Source organism: Atractosteus spatula, chromosome 17 (assembly GCF_055471065.1).
Source record: "Atractosteus spatula isolate fAtrSpa1 chromosome 17, fAtrSpa1.hap1, whole genome shotgun sequence".
Taxonomy (NCBI): Eukaryota; Metazoa; Chordata; class Actinopteri; order Semionotiformes; family Lepisosteidae; genus Atractosteus; species Atractosteus spatula.
Genome location: NC_142722.1, coordinates 18764179 through 18784763, shown reverse-complemented (window position 1 = coordinate 18784763; position 20585 = coordinate 18764179). Strand labels below are relative to the sequence as shown.

Here is a 20585-nt window from a genome sequence, read left to right as displayed (position 1 = left end):
ACCGAAAAGACCCACAAAGCAAACTGTTCTGTCACCCCAGGGCCCACTGAGCCTCAGCGGTGTACAGCCATCATACCGCCGAAGAGCGTGAACATATTTACTTTACTTGTATTTGCTTTATTCCCCAGTCCCTTGAGGTGGGCTGTGGGTTTAAATGTCAAAATTATTAATTGCTATGAGGAGGGCTATAAATATCCATCACTGCGCATTTAAATAATTAAGTCTTTGTGTTATAGCTCAGGGCATTATTGGAGAAGCAGTTATGTTTTATTGACCTGAAAAACTGTAGGGATTCTGATCATTGTATTGTATTAATACTTTACAGACGTATGTAGTGAATCACAGCTATTGTTATTGTAATCTGGAATAATTGATCATGATAAAAAGGTAGTTATATGAGTGATTCATTTACTTTTCTGTGGCTCACAACTATTTAGACAATCTACTGTAAAAACATGCAGAGCACTTATTTGGGATGGGGTGGGGAGTGTTTTTTGACGTTTGCAGATCATTGTATTCATGTGTGAGGCTGTCACGATGTGCTTAAAGTCCCATTTGAGTGTTTAGCTGAAAGCGATCTCATTATGGGGGACACAGAAGGTTATCTTTTAGGGTTACAGAGAGTTTGGGCACAACTGTACAGAATTAAAATACTTCCTTTCCTTGCCTACCTGGTGGAGACATGGAGGTAAATATTTTTAGCAGGGAGTGTGAGGAAGCTGGCCCTGTATTTTCCCAAAAGACAGAAAGAGGACTTTGCTTTATTCAAGACACCTGTACTGCTTTTCACAGACGTTTACAGTGTAAATAACCAGGAGTGTTGCATTAAACTTGGGCTCACATGTGAGAGAGAGAATTACAAGTGTTGTACAGCAAATTAAGGTACCTCATATTTTTTAAACACGTGTTTTAAAAATAACGTTTTACACTCATGTTGCCTGTGCTGACTTGCAAGCCCTTTAAAATCAGTTACATGTACAGGAACAGAAAACACCAAACAAACTACTTACACAATTTACTGTAAGAACATTAGTATAATCTTGTTATCACTTGGTGTCAAAGAAAAGTGGCTTCTAAAAGCGCCTTAATTTTCAGACACATGGTACTTCGCCAACAACAGGGTCCAGAGCATGTACTTTTCCCTGAATGTTGCAAGGTTCGAATAAAACAGATTGCCAAGTTTTTTTTAAACAAATATTTCCGAAAAGCTTTCATTCAGAAGCACGCATGTCCGCCTTCAAAAGCGCTTCCTGCTTTGGCAAGTTTGTTGGCGTGTGTGCATATTTCTGTACACTAGTTTATCTGTGATCTTAGATCACACAAGGGCCGAAGGGTCCGGCGAACACCCCTTCGTTGATTAGGAGCACACTCGCGAAGCCGCACAGACACCCGTGCGGCGTCACTGCGCGCTCCCGGCTCCGGCAGCGCCAGTCCTCCAGCGCTGTACGTCACTGTCGTAGCGTACGGAGCCCGTCTGCGCAAGTGGCGCAAGTCTGTGTGTGCAGCTACCGATGACGAACAGCGCAGAGCCCGGACCCTGCAGGCGCTATGTTCCGCTGGTTTAAACCGAGAAAAAGCCGCTAAAAGCCGGACACGGGACTCGGTTGTAACGCCTCTTCGGGGAAATGGCAGCTTTTATCGTAAGTACGCGAGGGAGCAGCTCAAAGTTTCTGCGGAGCCGTTTCCGGGGCCCCAGCTCGTTGTAATGTTTACTTCTGTAACCAAGCAAGGCCTTTTGGTGGTTTACGTTTTCCAAGCTTTAAAAGAGCAAAAAGCGGGGGAGGCACACAGCTGTTTCTCCCGAAAGTCCGCAACATTTTAAAGCGCAACGCCTAAAATGCATCCGTGAGTCCCTGCGTGACGGAGAGAGCGCGATGGCCGAAAAGTGAAAAGACGGTTTTTTAGCGGAATTTCTGGAAAGTCAAACATGGACCCTGGCGAAGTGAAAGAGGGGAGAGCCGCTCTGTAGCGCAGGCACATGCAGGCGGCGCAGTTCGCGCTCGGCCCGGCAGGGGGCGCTGTTTCTCACGACGTGTTATTGTTCAACGCGAAACACGTACCGGGAGCTGCACTTGGGAAACCGACGCGAAAAAGTGCGTGTCCGGTAATCAGAACTGCAGTTATGAAGGCATGCCAAAAAAAAAAACCGGCAAGAAAAGGGCTTAAAAGTGCACTTTAAAATATCTTGTGTGTTGATTTGGACTGCTTTTCACTGCTGTAGCTGCTTGAGAGATTGGGCAGAGCTGCTGTGTGCGATGTATTTTAATCGTTGCTACCATAGTGTTAATAGGTATTGCGTAGAAATATTTGGTTTTAACGTGAGCCCTGTGAGGATGAGGCGCGATTATTTAGCGTACGATATTTCATTCCCACCGTTGAGACGTACTGATGCATTCTTCGTGGAAATCATTTTTTTTCTAGTTGCGTTTTTGTGTCAGAATATAACTGCTCTGCCCGATCAAAAATGTAAATGTATGTTTCTGTTTGCAGTAGTACACACCCACTTCTATTTAGCACAGTCATTCGAGACAGACACGTAGGGGGAGCACAGGAGCTGGGCTGTGGTTCGGCCTGAACTTTGTGTTTCTTTTCAGTAGACTAAGTGTGGGGAAACAGGCTCTCACTTGTCACTCTGTTTCTCCCCGAGTCTGTGCCACTTCGACACCCTTAAACACCCAGCTCCGGCCATGCTGGGCCCAGTATCCGAAGATTCAGCTGTAACAAGTATGTCACGGCACTTTGACATCCCCTCTTGTTTCAGATGCAGTCTTCCTGGTTGGACAGCCTAGCAGAAACGCAGTACAGTCTATCCATGCCCGGCTCCCAGCTCCAGCCCTGGCTGGCTTCCTTCCTGCAGGTGTTACAGCTCTCTAGGAATCCGCAGCACCTACAGAGCTGGCAGCGTGTCTGAAAGGCTGCAGTCAGGAGTTAGTTAGGAGTTGTGTTAGAATGAAAACGCGCAGGACTGCGTCTCTCCAGGACTGGGTGTTTAAAATCCCTCCTAATCTGAGTGTTGTAACGAGTCTGGGCTTCTCATTTTCGGAACATACGCCTGTCCTGACTAATTCGTCTAGCAAAATAGCTTCTTAGTTTGAAATGTAAAGATCGTGAAAACAAGCCTGGTTGTTGGTACCTACAGACAAGTCCGTACTGAGGTGTACGCATTTCTTCAAATCCCCTTCTAGTTAGCTTATTCGGCTTTGGTAAATCTTATTTGGTGGTCGATAGGTCTGTGTTTTTGATTTCCGAATAAGCAATATGCAGCAGTGTAAGAAATATGTAAAACACTGCTGCTGTTAACCTTTATATATTGAAACTTCTGGAGTTTTTGGAGATTGGTTTCTCTTTTAGATATTCTTGACATTTCACGCAGTTCCACTACTTACTAGTTTGAAGTTTTTTTCTCTAACGTCTGACTGAGATTTTGAAGGATGACTGTGCAGGTCAGACACTCACAAAACTGCCAAACTGTTTTTAGCTGGTGCCTTCCAAAATGATGCTTTGTGCAGGCCCTGGAGATAGGAACTGGAGGAGCCCAGTCCAGTTCAGAAGGGTAATGGTGTTTCCTTCCAGGCTAATTGGGTTTGCCAGGAATTCACCCACATGCCAGGTATTTGTGGGAAACTGGAATTGTGGCGCTTCCAGAGCAGGGAAATCATTAGTAATCACATCTCCGATTGCATTTCTTGTGTCATTGGGGGGAAATATCTTCACCTCAGGTGGTGAAAGCGTTTTGCCATGAGTATATCTATTTCCCTAATAACGAGATAGTTGTGTTCCTGAAAGACACTGCGTTATTGGAAAAAAGCCATAGTAGTAACCATTGATCCAGTGGGAGTTAAGGGATTAGGGGATAGAGAGTTCTGAGCCAGCATCATGACTGAAGATGTTCTATGTAGTTTGTCATACTCATTATATTTTGTATACAATCTTATATAATGACAGGGTTTTGGTGCTAATTAAAAATCCATTAAACAAAGACTGTACTTGTTTTTCTGACGGCTTCAGTGGTGACAGATGATGACGGGGCTGCTCTGAGTGCCGTGTCGGTGTCGCTGTGGTCGGTTCAGGGGCTGTGAGTGCGCTGCGTGTGTCGGTGTGCTTTCCATGCTGTTCTGCTGATGCGCCCAAAAGGACACTGCAGTACTGTTGCAAGAGAGAGTAGCCCCCTGAGACTGGCAGCTGACGAGGAAGCAGACAGAGCCCTTCTGAGTTTTAATGCTTCTGTGAGCAGGAAAGGCTGCAGGATATTTATTTTCCATTTGTTGATGGATTGCATCTCAGTCAGGCAGGTTTTTTTTTTGCAGATAACGTCTGTCTGCTTGATGTCTTCATTTGAGGCTATAAGCTCAGTGTAGAAAAATGCAGGTACTGCTGCTGAGAACTGCCTTGTAGGGTTATGTGGTAAAACATACTAATTGTATTAGGCTTGTTTTACTAGAAGAAAGGAATATGCTCATTTAAGCTCTGTTCTCAGACAGAATGTGAAAGAAGCTCATGACTCAATCTGTCCAGCCGCAAGGAAATGCGACATCTTCAGAACTACAGGGAAATTTCTATCTTTTTATTATCTCAAGGAAAAAAAAAAGAGTTTCACTTTTTATAACGTCCTAGCTATTAAAATTCTGTGATGGTTTTGTATTGGGTGGTCCCATGCTGTTTGTGAGAAGTTAGGAAGGTCTTTGCACTGGCTTCGTGTCGATTCCCTCTCCAGAGGAGAGTGTCTTTGTTTCCCGAGACTGGATCTCCGAGCCCCTTGTTGAAGGCTGCAGTCCGGCAGAGAGGTGGCAAGGGGTCAGAGCTGGATCGTGAGTGCGGGAGGGGGCAGTATTGATTCCCCCCTCGTTTGCGCAGCAGGAGCAGGATGAGCTGTGCGCTGGGTGTTCCTCTCGGGAGCTTCACGCCCCGTCACTCCCTGTTATCCCCGGTGTCATCCGAGCCCGCTGCAGCGCTCCGGGCGGGCGCCAGCCTGACCCTTGCCCGGCTGTCCTTGTCGCAGCGCCAGCCTGAGCATGCACTCGCCCGGGAAGAGCTGCTGTCGGTGCTTCCCAGCCTTGTGCTGAGAGCTATTTCCTGCACTGTACAGCTGGAAGATTTTCCCTTCATTTCCTTTGAATCTTGCCTGCATCTGGGTAGTTTTCAAATGGTTATGGATAAGTAGGGTTTCATCAGGGAACAGCGTGTATTTCATTGTTGTCAGTTGTCAGTTCCCATGGCTCTGAGTCTGTAGAGGCGGTGTGCAGTAGTCGTTGCCTTTATCAGTGCTCTATGTTATGTGACGCTTCTAGAGAAGATGCATGTCTTCTAGGGTTGGATGATAGTATGTTGTATATCATGTATCACAACATGACTTTTTAACAGTGATATTGTTTGGGAAAATAAGTATTGTGATAAAGGCTAAAGAGATTAAAATCTTTTCTATATAGCTTTTTTTATAATCTATAACCACATTCTGATCAATACATTTCCCTTTATTTTGGTTAAGACTTGTTGGTAACAAAAGTTAGCAATTACACAAAAGGCCAAAAATTGCAAAGATTGTAAAATACTGTGATATGAATTGTATTGTATTTTGCTTTTTATCAATAAAATATTTCTGAGTTAAAATATCGTATCATGCAAGCAACATACATCCAGTTGCAAAAATGTGAAAGAGGTGAAAGTAAAACATGATCTAAATGACACATTATTTTAATGTATATTTGTAACAGCTTAAAATAATATGATGAACATTTTTAAGTTTATCATCCACCCTTAATGTCTTCATGATAAATATGTAATGTAATTATATAATCATTTTCAGTGTACCTTAATTGTTCTTAATCAAATAATTTGTGCTAAATTGTTCTTTTTACTATAGTTACTATAGATAAATGTGTGTGAATTTATAAAGGTTCGGTAGATATTTAACACATTGTAATAGGATTTACATTGTACAGTATATTCCCCATATAAACCTGTTCCAGACCATTTTCAATTTTCATTTCATCTTCATTGTTTGGATTTCTTAATTTTACGTATTGCTTCATTAGGTCCGATCCCTCTAAATACACGTCTCTATGGAGCAGGCATACCTATTGGAACCAAACTCTCGCCTGCTCTTCCATGCTTCAGGCTGCGGAACGTGCTGCTACAGCCCTGAAATGCAGGTTTTGTGCAGAGGCCTCTGAAGGAATAGTGCAAGGCCATAAAATTAGGAACATCTCCCAGCGACTGAATGGGCCTGAACAAGGCGGACTGCAGCCCAGTCCCGTCCCGTCCCATTCGTCTGGCAGGAGGGCTTTCGGCTCAGGGCAGTGGTCTGTGGGCTTGGTGGACCTTCAGCCAGTTCCTCCAGCTTTCAGCAGGACGGGCACCTGGGGACAGGGCGGTCAGGGAAGCTCTCGTGCAGCTGTGCACTGCCTGCTGCTGGGAGATCCCATTCAGTCGACTGGCTGCTCCAGACATGTTGAGTGATAAAAGCGAGGCGAGTACAAGAATAGCGTGCGGGCTGTTTTAAACCCCATTGTTTCTCCTACGTTGCAGGCAATTGTAACAGTACTGTTCTGCACATCCTAGGCGCACCCCTCTGTGAGGATCAAGGGCACGGAGCACAGCTACAACCCGGTCCTGTGCCAGGATGAGAAGTGCACAGCCCGGGCCAAGGGCTCCCACATGCACTGTCCCTTCTGCAGCATCGCCGAGGCCTACCAGGACCCCGTCATCCTGCGGGCGCACTACCGAGTCAAGCACGTGGACAAAGGCATCGACTTCGCAGGTGCTCCGCCCCTGTTCCGGCAGGGCCTCGGCGGGGGGCCCGTTGGCGCTGCGTCGTGCCGTGTGTGCGAGTGCGTGTGCTCTGCCGTCACAGAGCGTGCAAGGAAACGGCAGACTCCCTTTGCGCAGCAAATTGATTGCCTTGAGTTTTTACAAGCCTGAGCCTCTCCTGTAAACCGACACAAGGTGCTGGGTATTAGAAGATTTTTAAAGTATCTCAGCCTGTGAAGCTGTGAGGATATTGCTTTTCTGCTCAGCCAGTGTAACCTCGAGATCTTGCCTGCTTGGTATTCTCGTGGGTGGTTGAGGTGTCGTTTTCATCCCTGTGTCGTGTCCTCTGTTGATCAGGTCTCGTACTCGTACGTCCTGATGGGAGGGAATTACTGAAAACTGATGGATATATTGTGTTTCATTTTTTAGACCAGTGAAAAGCTGGTGGGAATAATGTTTATGTAGTTGTTATTGGTTTGTATCACAATTAATAATCATGGTTCAGAAGGATGTTTAGTAGCAAATGACAAATGTTTCTACCGCTACTCTCGATCCCCACTTTCTGTTCTATTTTACTTGATGGGGGCGGCATGGTGGTGCAGTGCTCAGCATTGCCGTCTCACAGCACTGGGGCCCTGGTCACAGTTCCAGGGGTGCTGTCTGTGTGGAGTCCGCATGTTCTCCCTGTGTTTGTGTGAGATTTCTCCAGGTGCTCCTGTTTCCTCCCACAGTCCAAAGACCTGCTGGTAGGGTAATTAGCTTCTGTGTAAATTGGTCCTGGTCAGAGTATGTTTGTGTCTGTGTGTGTCCTGCGATGGACTGGCGTCCCATCCATGGTGTACCCTGCCTTGTGCTCGTTGCTTGCCAGTATAGGCTGCAGCTCCCCTGTGACCCTGTAATTAAAAGCAGATGGATGGATATTTAGGTAAATTTAGGAGCACAACACAAGTGGACAGTGGCCATTAGTGGTTAGACAATCTAAGTCTCAGTTTAAATGTGTGAAAATGTAGAATTCAAGGGCCATGTGTAGCTAAAAGTAGATGTTTCTGCACAGATGTTATTTCACTTTTTGGCTTGATTTTAAGCAGGCCATAAAACTCTTGACAATTGTGAGATGAGATTGTGTATCAGTGAAATTAGGCTTATTGTTTATTTTATTGATTTGCAAAGGAAAAAAAGTTGTAACTTGAAATGTTATAGTTAATAAAATTAAAAACTAGTAAGTACTTATGTAAATATTTTTGTGATAAAAAATGGCAAACAACTTCAAGATGAGATAATATGACAGTTCTTTAGTTTAGATCAAAGTTTTGTACTGTACAAAGTTAGAATTAACCTAACCAATGCAGATAGTGCATTTTAAAACACTAATTCTTAACTGCTAAATACCAAATAAAGATAGTTCAAGATGGGCCAAATGTCTTTCTCCTGTTCGTAACATTTTTTATGTTCTTAATAACCTCAAAAGTGCACTCGCCTGCACTCACACTAAGGAACTTATACTTGTTGATTTTGACACCTTCAGTAAATGTTGGTTGAACTGTTATATTTAGAAGGATTTTTTTTATCTTTTGAAGGAAAGTTAAAATGTTGTATTTCCAGCGGTCTGTCTAGTTTTGATAAAGAAAATGCACTGTCCGTAACTATTTTCTACTGCAGTGCCAGCCTAATTGTGTGATATTGAAAAGGTGAAAGAGTTTCTCCTTCGACTGCTTGGTTTGTTGTTTAGTGGACTCAAATTTGCCATCTGATTTTTGGAACACCTTTATTTTTGCGTAGTCTGGGTGACTGTAATCGTAAAAAATGCAGGTGTTGTCACGTTGAGGGGATGCATGTAGCTGTGTAAAATTCCTCTTCTTCCCTAGTGTGAGAGATTAGAATTGCATTTTCCAGTAGAAAGTCAGAACGTTGTACTAGTTCATGAAACCTTGTAGAAAATATATTTAGTCATATAATAAGGAAGCCTATCTGATTGGATTAGTGAAAGTCATTTTTATTCAAAGTGTGAAATTGCATAGGGACCATTCTGCTGCAAACTTAAAGTCAGCAGGGTCGTGTTTTTCAAAGCGATGCACTCATGCAAACCCAGAGGAAGTGATTAAGGGCCTGTGTTTGCATCTATGCAAACCGTCAGTCCTGAGGGTATCATTTTCCTGCCGAGGAAAGAGAATTTCGTGCTGTGTGGCTGAACTGTGAAATTTGCATAAATGAAATTTTGAAACCCACTTAACCATTCAGCTTGCATTGGTAAATACCTGGGACCAAACACATTGAAACATTTTGATAACATTGTGAAACAATCATGTTAACATTGCGAAACAATCTGCTGATTTGGCAGAAAGTGACCTTACTTGGTTGGTTTTGTACAGTTGGCCCGAGTCTCCTTTGCCAGTTGACCTCTGCAGAAATGAGCAAGCCCAGGTATTGATCAGCTGTGATCGCAGAGCTTCAGACACTGCAGCTCACCGGAGGAAGGAGACCGCAGAGGCAGTTAGAAAGGCACGAGATGGGGCTTGAACCACTTATATAACTGCCAGTTTTCCTCTTATGTCACCTCTTCCTTGTTGCGTCTTCTTGCTTTTTATGTTCTTCATGGTTCTCTACTCTTTCTAGCTTGAGTGCTTTTTTTTTTGCCTTGCCAGCTTGAAAATAGCATAAAAGTAGCTTCTGTTAAGTCTCCTCTAAGGTATTTGAGAGAAAAGCAAACTTTTCTTTGGTGCCCTTTGATAAAGCTCAGTCAGAGCCTGTCCAGCTATGAGCAGAGGTGCCTGCTGGGGGAGTTGTGTTGAAAGGAAATGGAATTCAAAGATGAATCATTGCTTACAGAAAAGAAGATGGCATAAAGTGCCTTTCTAGAAATCTGTCACCCTTGGATCAACACTTGGTAGAAAGCCACTTTTACAGCTCTATACTATATTTCGTCTCTCTGTTTTCATTGTCCGATCTACCAGATATATTAGTCCTGTTTGTTGTCATCTACAGTCCATTCTTAATTTTTATACACTTGTGTGTCTTTCTGGCCACGTTGGTCCAGCATGGTCTGGCTCCAATAACCAGGCAATACGGACAGCTGGGCCTTGTCAGTCTGCAGCCGAGCTGTGTCGTAATCTGCCTCTGCTCTCTGCTCTGGTCCTCAGGCTTGAAGGTGCTGCGCTGCTGCAATCACTGTGAGATCGTGGGGACCATCAAAGGGGAGAAGAAGTTCAAAGGGGCCCACTGGCACTGCTACCGCTGCCGAAACGGCTTCAACCGCCGCGACGAGGCCGTCAAGCATTACAAGACCCACTTCCGCAACCCGCACACCACCTTCCAGATTCAGATCACCCAGGTACCGGGGGGCCGAACTGTTAACAGGAGCTCCGCTATAGTACCGGCAGAGCCCGAGGAGTGTTTGCGCCGAGCACCGTTTGAGTCCCGTGGGTCTCAAACAAGGGTTCGAACCTGGCCACAGCATGAGCCTCATGACCTAGATTCATGGCGGGTGCTAGTTGGCCAGGGGTCAGTTGCTCTTGGGAGAATCGCAGGTGCTGCTGTTACACCAGATGTCTGCGGGTTTGCGGTGACGTCACCTGATGCTCCTTCATTTGGCACTTCTGCACCAGAGAGGCACTACGGGGCTTCCAGCATGTCTAGAGCTCATCAGATCGAAGCAGGGCTGCTGGTCCTCATTCTCTCTGTGTGTTGTAAGGGCTCTTGCCAAGTCTCAAACTGTAACAGATTTGATGAGAATGTAATGAAAAAAATCAATTTCATAATTACCTAATTTTATTGCTGGAGGCAGCCAGGAGTGTGTAAACTATGAGTTGTGTTTGTCTTTCTTGAGATCCATCTGCCTGGCTCAGAGTTATAAAGGCAAAGCTCAGCACTTTCCTGACAGACAGCTGTCCTCCCCTGCTACAATATGGGACTGGGTATCGATACCACTGGGTTTGTGGGCATAAATAGTGTCTTTGTTAGATTTGCTTTGAGCAAAAAAAAAACTTTTTTTTTTAAATGATCACATTTTATGTGCTTACGATAGTGTTTTATTGGCTATTTTGGCAAGTTAAGGACTGCTCAATTGATGCCTTATCTATTTCAGAAAAAAAGTCTTGATTCACCACTTGAGTCAGCATTTGATGTAGCATTTTAACACAGAGGAACTTTACGTGTCTGTCGTATTTAATTTTGTGTGGGAGGAAGGAATTTCAGACACTTTCGGTTTAGGCTGTGGGATTATGGTATTCATCTGACAATCAGTGTCTAACTTACATGGTTAATGTGGTGTCCATTAATGGTGAACTTTAATGTTCCTGGTGAGTGACTTTTAAGCAGTATTGTAACTTTACCCCAAAGTGTAACAAAATAAATAATGCACTGAGTCCTGAGTGCTTGACAATATTCTTGATGCACACCGACAGTGAGATGATCCTAGGAGTGTTGCAAACGTGTTTCCAGTTTTGGTGTTTAGCCTTTGATTGCAGACGTGACCTTGATGAGGCCGTCGGGGTTCCAGGACCCAGCTGGCCCTGTGGCTGTGGGTGGCAGCTGACAGGGGCCCCTGGGCTCTTGTGGTCTGTCTGTTCCCAGGAGGTTAACAGCCGGCAGTATTATGAGCAGAGTGCGGAGGCACATCCCAAGGCCTACAGCGGACTGCCCGTCACGGCTGGCTCGAATGGAGACTACAGCACCATCGGCTCCATTTTGGCACAGACCGTTATTGCCACAGCCGCAGGCACGGAGACTCTCCTCACCGAGGTGCCCAAGGTACGCCAGGGGCCTGCTGTGGCGCCAGGGTGGAGGGGGAGTTCAGGAACTGGGTGTCATAAAGATCAAAGCGATCAAAAATGTCCCGGCCTGCTCACTGGCCAGATGCACCTCATTAACACGTGAACGATGGTGCACATGAGGTTAATACTTTAGCGCAGTACAGAACCAATTATCATCCTCCTGAAAGGTTACATCCACTACATGATATACAGTATGCACAGGTAGTACATCAATGTACCGTTCATGCAGTGCAAAACTCAAGCATCGCATGCATGCTGTAATTGATCTAGCCTAGATTAAAGATGTTTCCAAAAGATTAAAGGGAAATATGTCCTTGTTGAAAAATTGTTTTTTTTCTTTCTGTTTAAATAAGAGAACACGTGTGTGCAATGATGCAAATTTGATAGCCTTGTTTGCACACTTACATGAATTGTGGCCTAGCAGCAGTCTGCAGCTAGAGGTCTTTAACTTCCTTCTGCTTTGAGTTTCTGATTTCTGAGACTCACGCAGGCGCAGTTTGTGCAGTGTGAGATGTTATACATTATATATACATATAATACATCTAAGCTGTGCTCCTCAGCATCAATGGGTGTGGGTCTCCTGACTGAATGAACCGACGTGGCCGTCTGTGGTCTCTGCCTCTTTAAAGGACAGCAGTGTGAGCAATGGCATTGCAGTGGGAGCGGAGGAGACAGTGGGGCCCTCCCCACAGGCCACGGGCAGACAGACTCTGGTCCTCATGGACCCCGACGGAGAGACTGGCAACCTGGTCTATGAAGAAACGGCCAGCGTGGTCACAGAGCAGGTACCACCTCCGGGGCACTACTGTCCGTATGCAACAGAATTTCTCCTCGCTGGTGAGGTTTGCAGCTACAGCTTTTTTAAAATTTAGATTTGCCGATTATTTTTGTTATACCCACTCGATTCTGTGTTGTCAGTTGCGTGTTTCTTGCAGCGGAGAGGCCTGTGTTTGCACAGGCGTAGGCAGACTCCCCAACCTGCCCGCCTTCAAGCGTTTGTCATGTAGCCCATTGCAAGCTGTGTGGCCCCACACGTCCCTCCCCCAGAGCCCCGCATGCTTGCCAGGTGACTGGGAGGCTGCAGGGGTCACCAGGGCTGAGGGAGCCCTACGTGGGTAATCCCAGTCACAGTCGGCTAGTGACGGGACCCGGGCTCGAACCCTGTGCTCAGACGAGCCCTTTGCCGGCTCAGCCGTTCTGCGGGCCTGGTTTCCTTTTAGCTCAGCTGGAGAGAAAATTGTTTTCAACTCCGAACGGTCTGCCTTTGGGGCTGATGGGACGCACAGCAAAGCTGACCATGGATTTGTGAACTGTGGAAGTTTGATTGTGAAAAAATGCCTAGAGAGATATGTTTGAGTCTGTGCCATGCCAGTAGCAGACAGTGAGCTGGGCTGTTGGCTGTGCTGCCAGGCAGGGCTAGGATTAATTGCACGGGACCCTCTTGGCAAAACTACAGCTCCTGCTACTTTCAGAGGCCTGCAGGCTTGAGGGACAGACAGGCTGCTCCTCCAGCCTGGGCTGTGTGTCGTTGTGTTGAGCGTGCACCATGGCTCTGCAGGTGGGGGTGCTGGAGCGCGCACACATCTCTACTGAGTCGGCAAGGGAGTGGCTGCCAGGGAGCTCAGACTGGGAACTGAGCCAGTGCATCATAAAAATGAATTAAAAATAAATAATCCACAATTTAAAATGTCTCTGCACCACAAGCTTGATTTGTTTTGAAGGAGACACGTTTCAGTCATATTAATTTGTAACCTGGGTGGCACGGTGGTGAGTACTGCTGCCTCGCAGCGCTGGAGCCCTGTGTGTTCTCCCTGTGTTCACTTCAATTTCCTCGAAGCGCTCCAGCTTCCTCCCACACCTCAGAGACAAGCCGGTAGACACTGGCTTCTGGGAAAACTGGCCCTAGTGTGTTTGTATGTGTGTGCCCTGTGATGGACTGGCATCCCTGCCTTGCACCCGCTGCTTGCTGGGATAGGCTCCAGCTCCCCTGTGACCCTGTATCGAGTAAAGTGGTTAGAAAATGGATGGATGAATAATTTAGAACCTAAAAAGACAAAGGCAAATTGTGGTGCATAACATGAAACCAGAAATAAAAAAACATTATCTTGTAGTTGATTTAAACATTTTTGCAGTGCTTTTTAGAGCTTCCAGTACTGTAGAGACACTCAGGTGTTTAAAAGTTGGAACAAATCAAGACTAAGTGTCAGAAATCCACCACATTTATCTGAGCACCACATTCGTAGCAACAGTTTACCATATTGCTGTTAAATTTGATTGGAAGAGCACAGTTTAGTCTAGGCTCAAAGCAGGTCGCACTCGATTTCTTGCGCCCCTGGAGTCTCGAAAGCGGCTTCCCAGGGCTGCTGGGATATATTTAACCCCAGTGGTTGTTTGAACGGGAGAGGGAGGTGATACCAGTCACCTTGGGCTAACACGGCTCTTGCAGCAGGAGGTGAGTCAGCAGCATTTTAATTACTGGATTGCACTTCCTGTCTCGGAGAAGGATGGGGGGGTGGCTGCCTGCAGCAGAAGGAAGAGACACTGCAATGTGGCTTACAGAAGAAATTGCTGCATGGCACCTCCCCTCGAGCAGAGTTCGAGTGGCTCCTTGCGGTGCCCCCTGCGCTTTCACTGCATGTCGCGCTAATGGCTTCGGCGCAGGGACAGCCAGACAGCCGGGGCACCAGGGAGTCCGAGAGATCTCGTGTTCTAAATGTTTGACTGATCCTACAGACCAACGGAAACGGAGTGCAAATCATTTCAGGTCTCATGCCTGTGTTCTTTCGCAGCACAGACAAGTGGTGCTTTTTCACTTCAGTTCAGTTTTTTTTTTACATCTAGTCTTTTTCACAATGTCTAAGTATTTCACATTTACTTCTTGCATCAGTGTCTACGTACACTTTTCTGTATGATTTCAGAACGTTCCAGCACGCTGCAATCATGCAGTATTGTGTTACTAGTAATATTTGCTGGCAAATAAAGGTTCATTTGTTTTTCCACTATTGCTTGTACATGGAATGGTGAAACTCCACTTGTCTTCTCAGATTGCTCCCTCCCAGGCATTCTCCCTTCTCTTCGGGAAAGAAAGCTCTTCGTTTCACACTCGCTCCGTTATATTTCAAGCAAGTAAACTGTAATAAGAAAAACTGAGACTCGTCTCTAAAGTGCGGAGCTGGGAATTTAAACTTTAAGAACATGAAATGTCTTCTGTTCCTTCCAGTCTAGTGTTTTACCTCTTGCTTACAATTGCTTTCCTCATTGCTCGGACAGCCATTCTCTCTAGCATTTCTAAAATATGTATAACAGTAGGGGCTTGTGGTTTCCTGTGGATCTAAGGGCAGTTTTCAGCTGCAGTTTTCCAGCTTCCTACTATTATATGTGTAATAGAGATTTGAATGCTGCATAAGAACAAACTTATATTTGTTTTTATTTGTTTATTGCAGAAGCATTGATTTCCATTATAAAAGCTCCTCTTCCACCCTTCATCGTTATTTTTATGGTGATTGGCTTTGGTCCTTTATCTTCTCTCCTTCTGTTGGACCCGGGTTCGGGCTTTAGGGCGGGGAGAGCCTGGACCAGGGCCTGCTGCTGGAGAAACAGCTCCTGGAGCTCCACCAGCAGAACCAGGCGCTGAGGCAGGAGAAGGACGAGATGGAGAAGAAGCTGCGGACAGAGATCCAGCAGCTGAAAGATCACGTAAGCGAAGGGGAGGAGGGACAGGAGGGGGAGCAGCTGTGCTGGGCTGACTGAAGGGGAGAGGAGAGGAGGCTCTCCTGTTCTCCTGCAGGCTGGAGGAGGCGCCGCGAGATTAGAGGTGAAGGATGTTTACTGAAGAAGAGCGCTTCAGGGGCTCAGGGGAGTGGGAGTGAATGGATTAAAATGGGTTTTCTTGTCAGAGTAGATTAAAGGGGTTAGAAAGGCTTAAAAAGATTTGTTTCTTAAATTCAGTCCGGTTTTACCTGTATCTGTTTAAATTTTACAGGCAGTGCATGATTGAATGGTTTATTCTTTTTTTGTGATTTTCTTTCTCACATCTGGACTTTATAAGATTAATGCATAAATAAGATATGTTAAATCTTACTGGCAAGGTCTAAAAACAGTCTGATGATAGTCACTTTTCTAATAGTTTTACAACGGTCGAATTGCAAAGTCAGTACCTGATTCTGTACATGGTGACAATCCGATTAAAAATAAATCATCTTGTGTGTAATATTACCCCTTTTCAACCGTTTTAGATTATGTTTCCTAGTGGAAGTAGCAATTCTTTTTCCTACGGATTAGAAGGTGAAGTTTTATGCCAAGCACAGGCAGCGCAGCTGAAGATTCATCTAAATCAATAAGAATAACCAGGGGAAAGAGGAGAAATGTAGAGCGCTCAGCCAAGCAGGGTTACAGCTGTGGGATGAGAGCAGAATCTCCCACAGTGCTGTAAGTTGGACTGTACTGTATCACATGAGGGTTGTCCACATGTCCTCCTTGACCCTCTCCTGCCATTTCTCATCTCCTCACCCCTGCAGATGACTGGTCTGGTTCAGGCCAACATCAAGATGTTTGAAGAGCTGCAGCTGTACCGGGCCAAGGAGGACACAGAACAGAAGATCAGTAAACTAGTGAGTCCAGTGCCTGATTGTGAACGAGAGGTGGAGATTGCACTCCAGGGTGAAAATCTCCACAGTGACGTCTGGGCCTGTGAAATCTCTAGAGCACATGCTGCTGAGTGTTGGTTCGTATGTACTAGTGTATGCATGCAAAGATTGTAGATGTTTTCTCTGCATTCATTCACTCGTGCATACTAGTGCACAATGTGTGTGGACCTATGGTACATGCAGAAAACTGTACGTTTAGATGTATATATCAAGGATATGAATTGTTCCCCCACTTTTCTTACCTGCGGCCCAGAATCTTTGGTGCAGAATAAATGTTTTCAGTGCCATTGTGAACATGAATTCTGTAGCCTTGGTGACGGCCTACTGCATATGTCTTTTCACATGCCAATATTGGGCATAAAAAATATATATGTTTGAGGCTTTCTGGTGAATGAGCACCAGTAATTTGCTTCCTGTTCCAGGAATCACCTGATGTAGTTGTTGGGGCCAAAACACATTTAATTGTACATGTATGTGCAGATGCTCTGAATTAATGTTGTCCGAGTTCACTTCTAATGTTTCATAGTGTTTGCAGCTACAGCACATTATAGATGAACACAGCGGTCACCTTGAAGGTACTGTATAGTTTACTATTATACAGTAAGTGGAAGAAACTTGCTTACATGCGTTTTTTGACTGTCCTGTATTGGAACTGGATATAGACATCGTTGGAAAACCACGGTGTGCTTTTCTGCTTTCTAACACAGTATTTGTTTTGTGAGGGGTTTACTCAGTTGGATCATAGCAGGTTTTGGAGATCAGACTTTTTTCATGTATCATAAATAATTCAGATTTGTGTCCCAAACTAACATATCATATGACTGAATAAGAAAATTGAAATTGTAATAATGCTACATTGATGAAAAGAAGGAAGACTATGCTAAATTAAGAAATTTTATTTTTTACAGTCACATTTTACATAATAAAAGAAGAATTTAAACACAAATGTTAAACTGTTTAAACCAATTCATCTTCATTTAATGCATGGGGGTTTGGAATTGTTTGATCCACAATATCACTTATACTACAGTTAGGGTTCCACATTTTGGGTATTTTTAACTGACATAACTCTTTAAAATACAATTAGCAGTCATTGCCTCTTCTGTCCCAATCAATACTCCCATTGAAATCATTGATTAGTGTCACCTGTTGATTATGGTGATGAAAACACTCAGCAGCTGTGACATGCAGGCTGGCGATGGCTGTGTGTGGGGTGTGTGTGTGTGGGGGGGGGGGGTGTGTGAGAGGCAGGCTGGCGATGGCTGTGTGTGTGGGGGGTGTGTGTGGGTGTGGGGGGGTGTGAGAGGCAGGCTGGCGATGGCTGTGTGTTTGTGTGTGTGTGGTGGGGGTGTGAGAGGCAGGCTGCTAATGGCTGTGTGTGTGCAGGTGGAGACGCTGGAAGCTCAGCACCGTGAGCTGCTGCAGACCCAGCTGGCTGCGCTGCGGAAGGAAGTCCTGCGGGGGGCGTCGGCCCTGCCTGCCAGCGGCGACGGGGGCACTCTGCAGCTCAGCCTGCCCCAGGACGGCGAAGCCGAGGGCGAGGGGGTCATCTCCTTCCTGGGCTCGCCGCAGGGCAGCGGGCAGGAGGGCGAGGAGGGGGCGCTGGCCGGGTTGGAGATCGTGGAGGTCCAACTGGAGCCGGAGCCGCACCTGGCCAAGATGGACAGCCCCCCCCCCACCGTGGCCTCCCTCTACCCTGTGGATGTGTTACAGGACCAACAGGGGGCGCTCTCACCGGGGAAACGGTCCCCCGAGGAGCAGCCGGAGGACTCGGGTGAAACCAAACGGCAGCGGACCACCTGAGGTGGACGGGCCCGCCGCATTCCTCTAGTTCCCACAGACCTGCCGCTGCAGGCCTGGTGCCCCCTGGCTGTGCCAGGGCGGAGCACGCTGGCGCCTCAGGCAGGGGAGACTGAACTGTTGAAGCAGGATCGAACTGCACCTGTGAATCCCCACCTCTGGCTGTTCCCACGTCTTGAAAGCAGCAGCTGCTTCACTGCAAAACAGGCGATGGGAGCAGCGTTGCTTACAACATTCCCACAACTGGGCTTCGACCTGGACTGTCAGAAGGGGTGGTTCACAGAGGATTAAAGATCATATCTGAAGCAGAACTGTGGTTATTTATTTTATTGTACTGTATTTTATTTTTAATATTTTTAAATAGAAGGCATTGTGGAGATGATCTTTCATACCTTGTGCTAAACTCTTCCTCATCACTGACCCATTAATAAATATAATCAGTAAAGAAGGATAAACTGCCACTGATCCAGGTTAGTGTTTTAGAAGATGCACTATTTTAAATGTGTAGCAGTTTAAAAAATCTTTGAATATTGAATATGTATGGCAGAAGAGAGACTCAAGGAATGTTCCTTGCTGCCAGCTTTTCAGTGCCACAAGCTCACTGTGATTACTGTACATTCAGGCTATTCACCGAGAGTAACGTGCTTTGTAACATGCTGTGGGCCGATACCCACTGCCGTCTAGGATGGGATAAAATGAGGAGATTCTGCATTTAACGAGAAATGGGAGTCTAGCTGTTCAAAGACTGCTGAGGAAGAAGGCCTCAGTCTGCTGTGCCAGCAAGCTGCTTTGATTGTACACTGGCCTGGGGTTTGTCCCTCTCATGGGAGTGTCATGATCTGGTGTCGAGTTGAGCCAAAGGATAAAATGATCAATTCATTCTGCATCCTTGAACCAGATATTCTTATCATCTTACCCATGTTCAGTATGACAGTGTAGTTCTTTTTAAAATGTACTGTATTCCTGTTGATCAAAATACCTACAGTACTGTTTCCAACAGAGGATGAACGTTTCTGTAAAATGTTTTCAAATGTGTGAAATTGATGGGTGGAGTTGCAGCCTTATCAAACTTTCCTGTGAGGACACTGCCTTCTGAATTACTTCCATAGTCTTATTATTAAAAAGGAAACTGTATGTCTTAGCCTTAATCTGAAGATGATTTTTGCTCTTGGGTGTTGCAGGGCAGCCTCAGCGATGGCAGAGACTGGGAGTGACGGGGGGGCCTATGATGTTGGACACATAAGAACGTTGTGTAATATATCACACGTGTGTGCTGCTAATTTACTTCCTCGTGTTCTTTCATTGCTCACTCAGCAGGATTGTTGCCTCTATAGTACTAGTCAGCAATGACAATAACGTTCTAAAAAGAAACAACTGGAGTATCTCAACACAGCTCCCGCTGGAACAAAGTAGGAGCTGGATTTTAGTGCCTCGCTGTTGCCAGCTCTCTTACTTTCTCGTGTCGCACAAAAGCTCGTCCCGGCCGCGGGAGGCAGACGTGCTGGGAGTGGGTGCTGTCACAGGAGCACTGAACAAAGCCGTTCTGTTATTGTCGGTAAGAATTGTAACAGCCACTGCAGTGAAAGACTGATGAGGGTGGGTGTTTACCTTGGAAATGTAATAGACATTCATGAATAAGCCTTAAGAAGTTTCTGTCTTCGTTTGTGAATAACAATAAAGCACCGAGACGAAGATGTTACAGTGTAGTAGCTACTTGCAGGTTGTTGGAAGAACACTTGATTTTGGGCACGGCCCTGGTGTGGCTTTGAAATGTCTCTGTAGCTGTTCGTGATAGAAGACATTTCTGAAATCATGACTTCCATGACCTTCTGCCAGTTTAATGCAAAGTTCTCAAGCTTAGCATTTTTACTAAATTTATTAAATCAAATGTAACATTAATTGTACTGCAACTTACGAAACCACTCCTGCCATTACTGGAATTGCAAGTTCTTTATCTGTTAGTCTGATTAAAAGTAATTTTGAATTAGTGGTGGTCATTCGTAAAGAGAGGATAAAGATTAATAAAAATTAATCTCCTGTGATCTGTGTGTGGTAGAAATATGCTTGGATAAGAAAATGATCATAATTCACCTTTGGGGGGAAAAATAGTATTCCATATAATGGCCATATTAAAACACCGGAAAAAAATACAGCAGCCTAAATTTGTATAAAAATATTAAAAAATGTATATTTTTAAATTGTTGTGCCGTCCATTTACACAGTAGGTCACAAAATATGATACGTTAGGTGTCTCCTCGTTCTTTTGACTACTTCTTTTTAAATGACTTTGATATACTTTGAAATCTCCCAGTTAGATTGCAGCAATAAAAATGCGCTATTTGGCAAATATATGAGTCAGAAATTGAATTTAGCCATTGACAGCTAGTATTGATGAGGACGTTCAGGCTGAGGGCATTACTCTTCTTCAGGGAACGATTTTTTACTTGCCAATATATACCCAGAGGTAAAAAAAAAAGCTCTGTGTTGAAATACCCTACTCTCCTACGTGTACATCTCGATTCTTACCCTGTAGATCACAAAGCACTGAGACTTGAGAAATGTCAGCCTCAATGAAAAGCTTTTAGATGTTTGTATAATCGTTCTGGCAATAGGTTGTTTTGTC

General features: G+C 45.2%; 1 protein-coding gene across 3 annotated transcripts; it reads left to right on the top strand.

Annotated features, from left to right (window-relative positions):
- Positions 1 to 1486: 1486 nt before the first annotated feature.
- LOC148819301 (uncharacterized) lies at positions 1487 to 19101 on the top strand. 3 transcript variants are annotated; one of them, XM_088935447.1, is made up of 9 exons: positions 1499 to 1640; positions 2762 to 2857; positions 6559 to 6757; positions 9885 to 10075; positions 11317 to 11493; positions 12146 to 12301; positions 15075 to 15212; positions 16034 to 16126; positions 17549 to 19101. In XM_088935447.1, exons 1-9 carry the CDS (start codon positions 1626 to 1628, stop codon positions 17963 to 17965), a joined length of 1482 nt encoding a protein of 493 aa, XP_088791573.1. In that variant the 5' UTR covers positions 1499 to 1625; the 3' UTR covers positions 17966 to 19101. The 3 variants fall into 3 exon arrangements, with proteins under 3 accessions (XP_088791574.1, XP_088791573.1, XP_088791571.1); XM_088935445.1 differs by lacking the exon at positions 1499 to 1640 and adding an exon at positions 6033 to 6466; XM_088935448.1 differs by lacking the exon at positions 2762 to 2857 and having other exon boundaries at positions 1487 to 1640.
- Positions 19102 to 20585: the final 1484 nt, after the last annotated feature.

Coding starts and splice junctions, on each gene's coding strand:
- LOC148819301 (XM_088935445.1), top strand. CDS start 6,218: ATGGGCCTGAACAAGGCGGACTGCAGCCCAGTCCCGTCCCGTCCCATT. Junction 12,302..15,074: donor CCAGCGTGGTCACAGAGCAG/GTACCACCTCCG, acceptor TTCGGGCTTTAG/GGCGGGGAGAGCCTGGACCA. Junction 15,213..16,033: donor TCCAGCAGCTGAAAGATCAC/GTAAGCGAAGGG, acceptor TCACCCCTGCAG/ATGACTGGTCTGGTTCAGGC.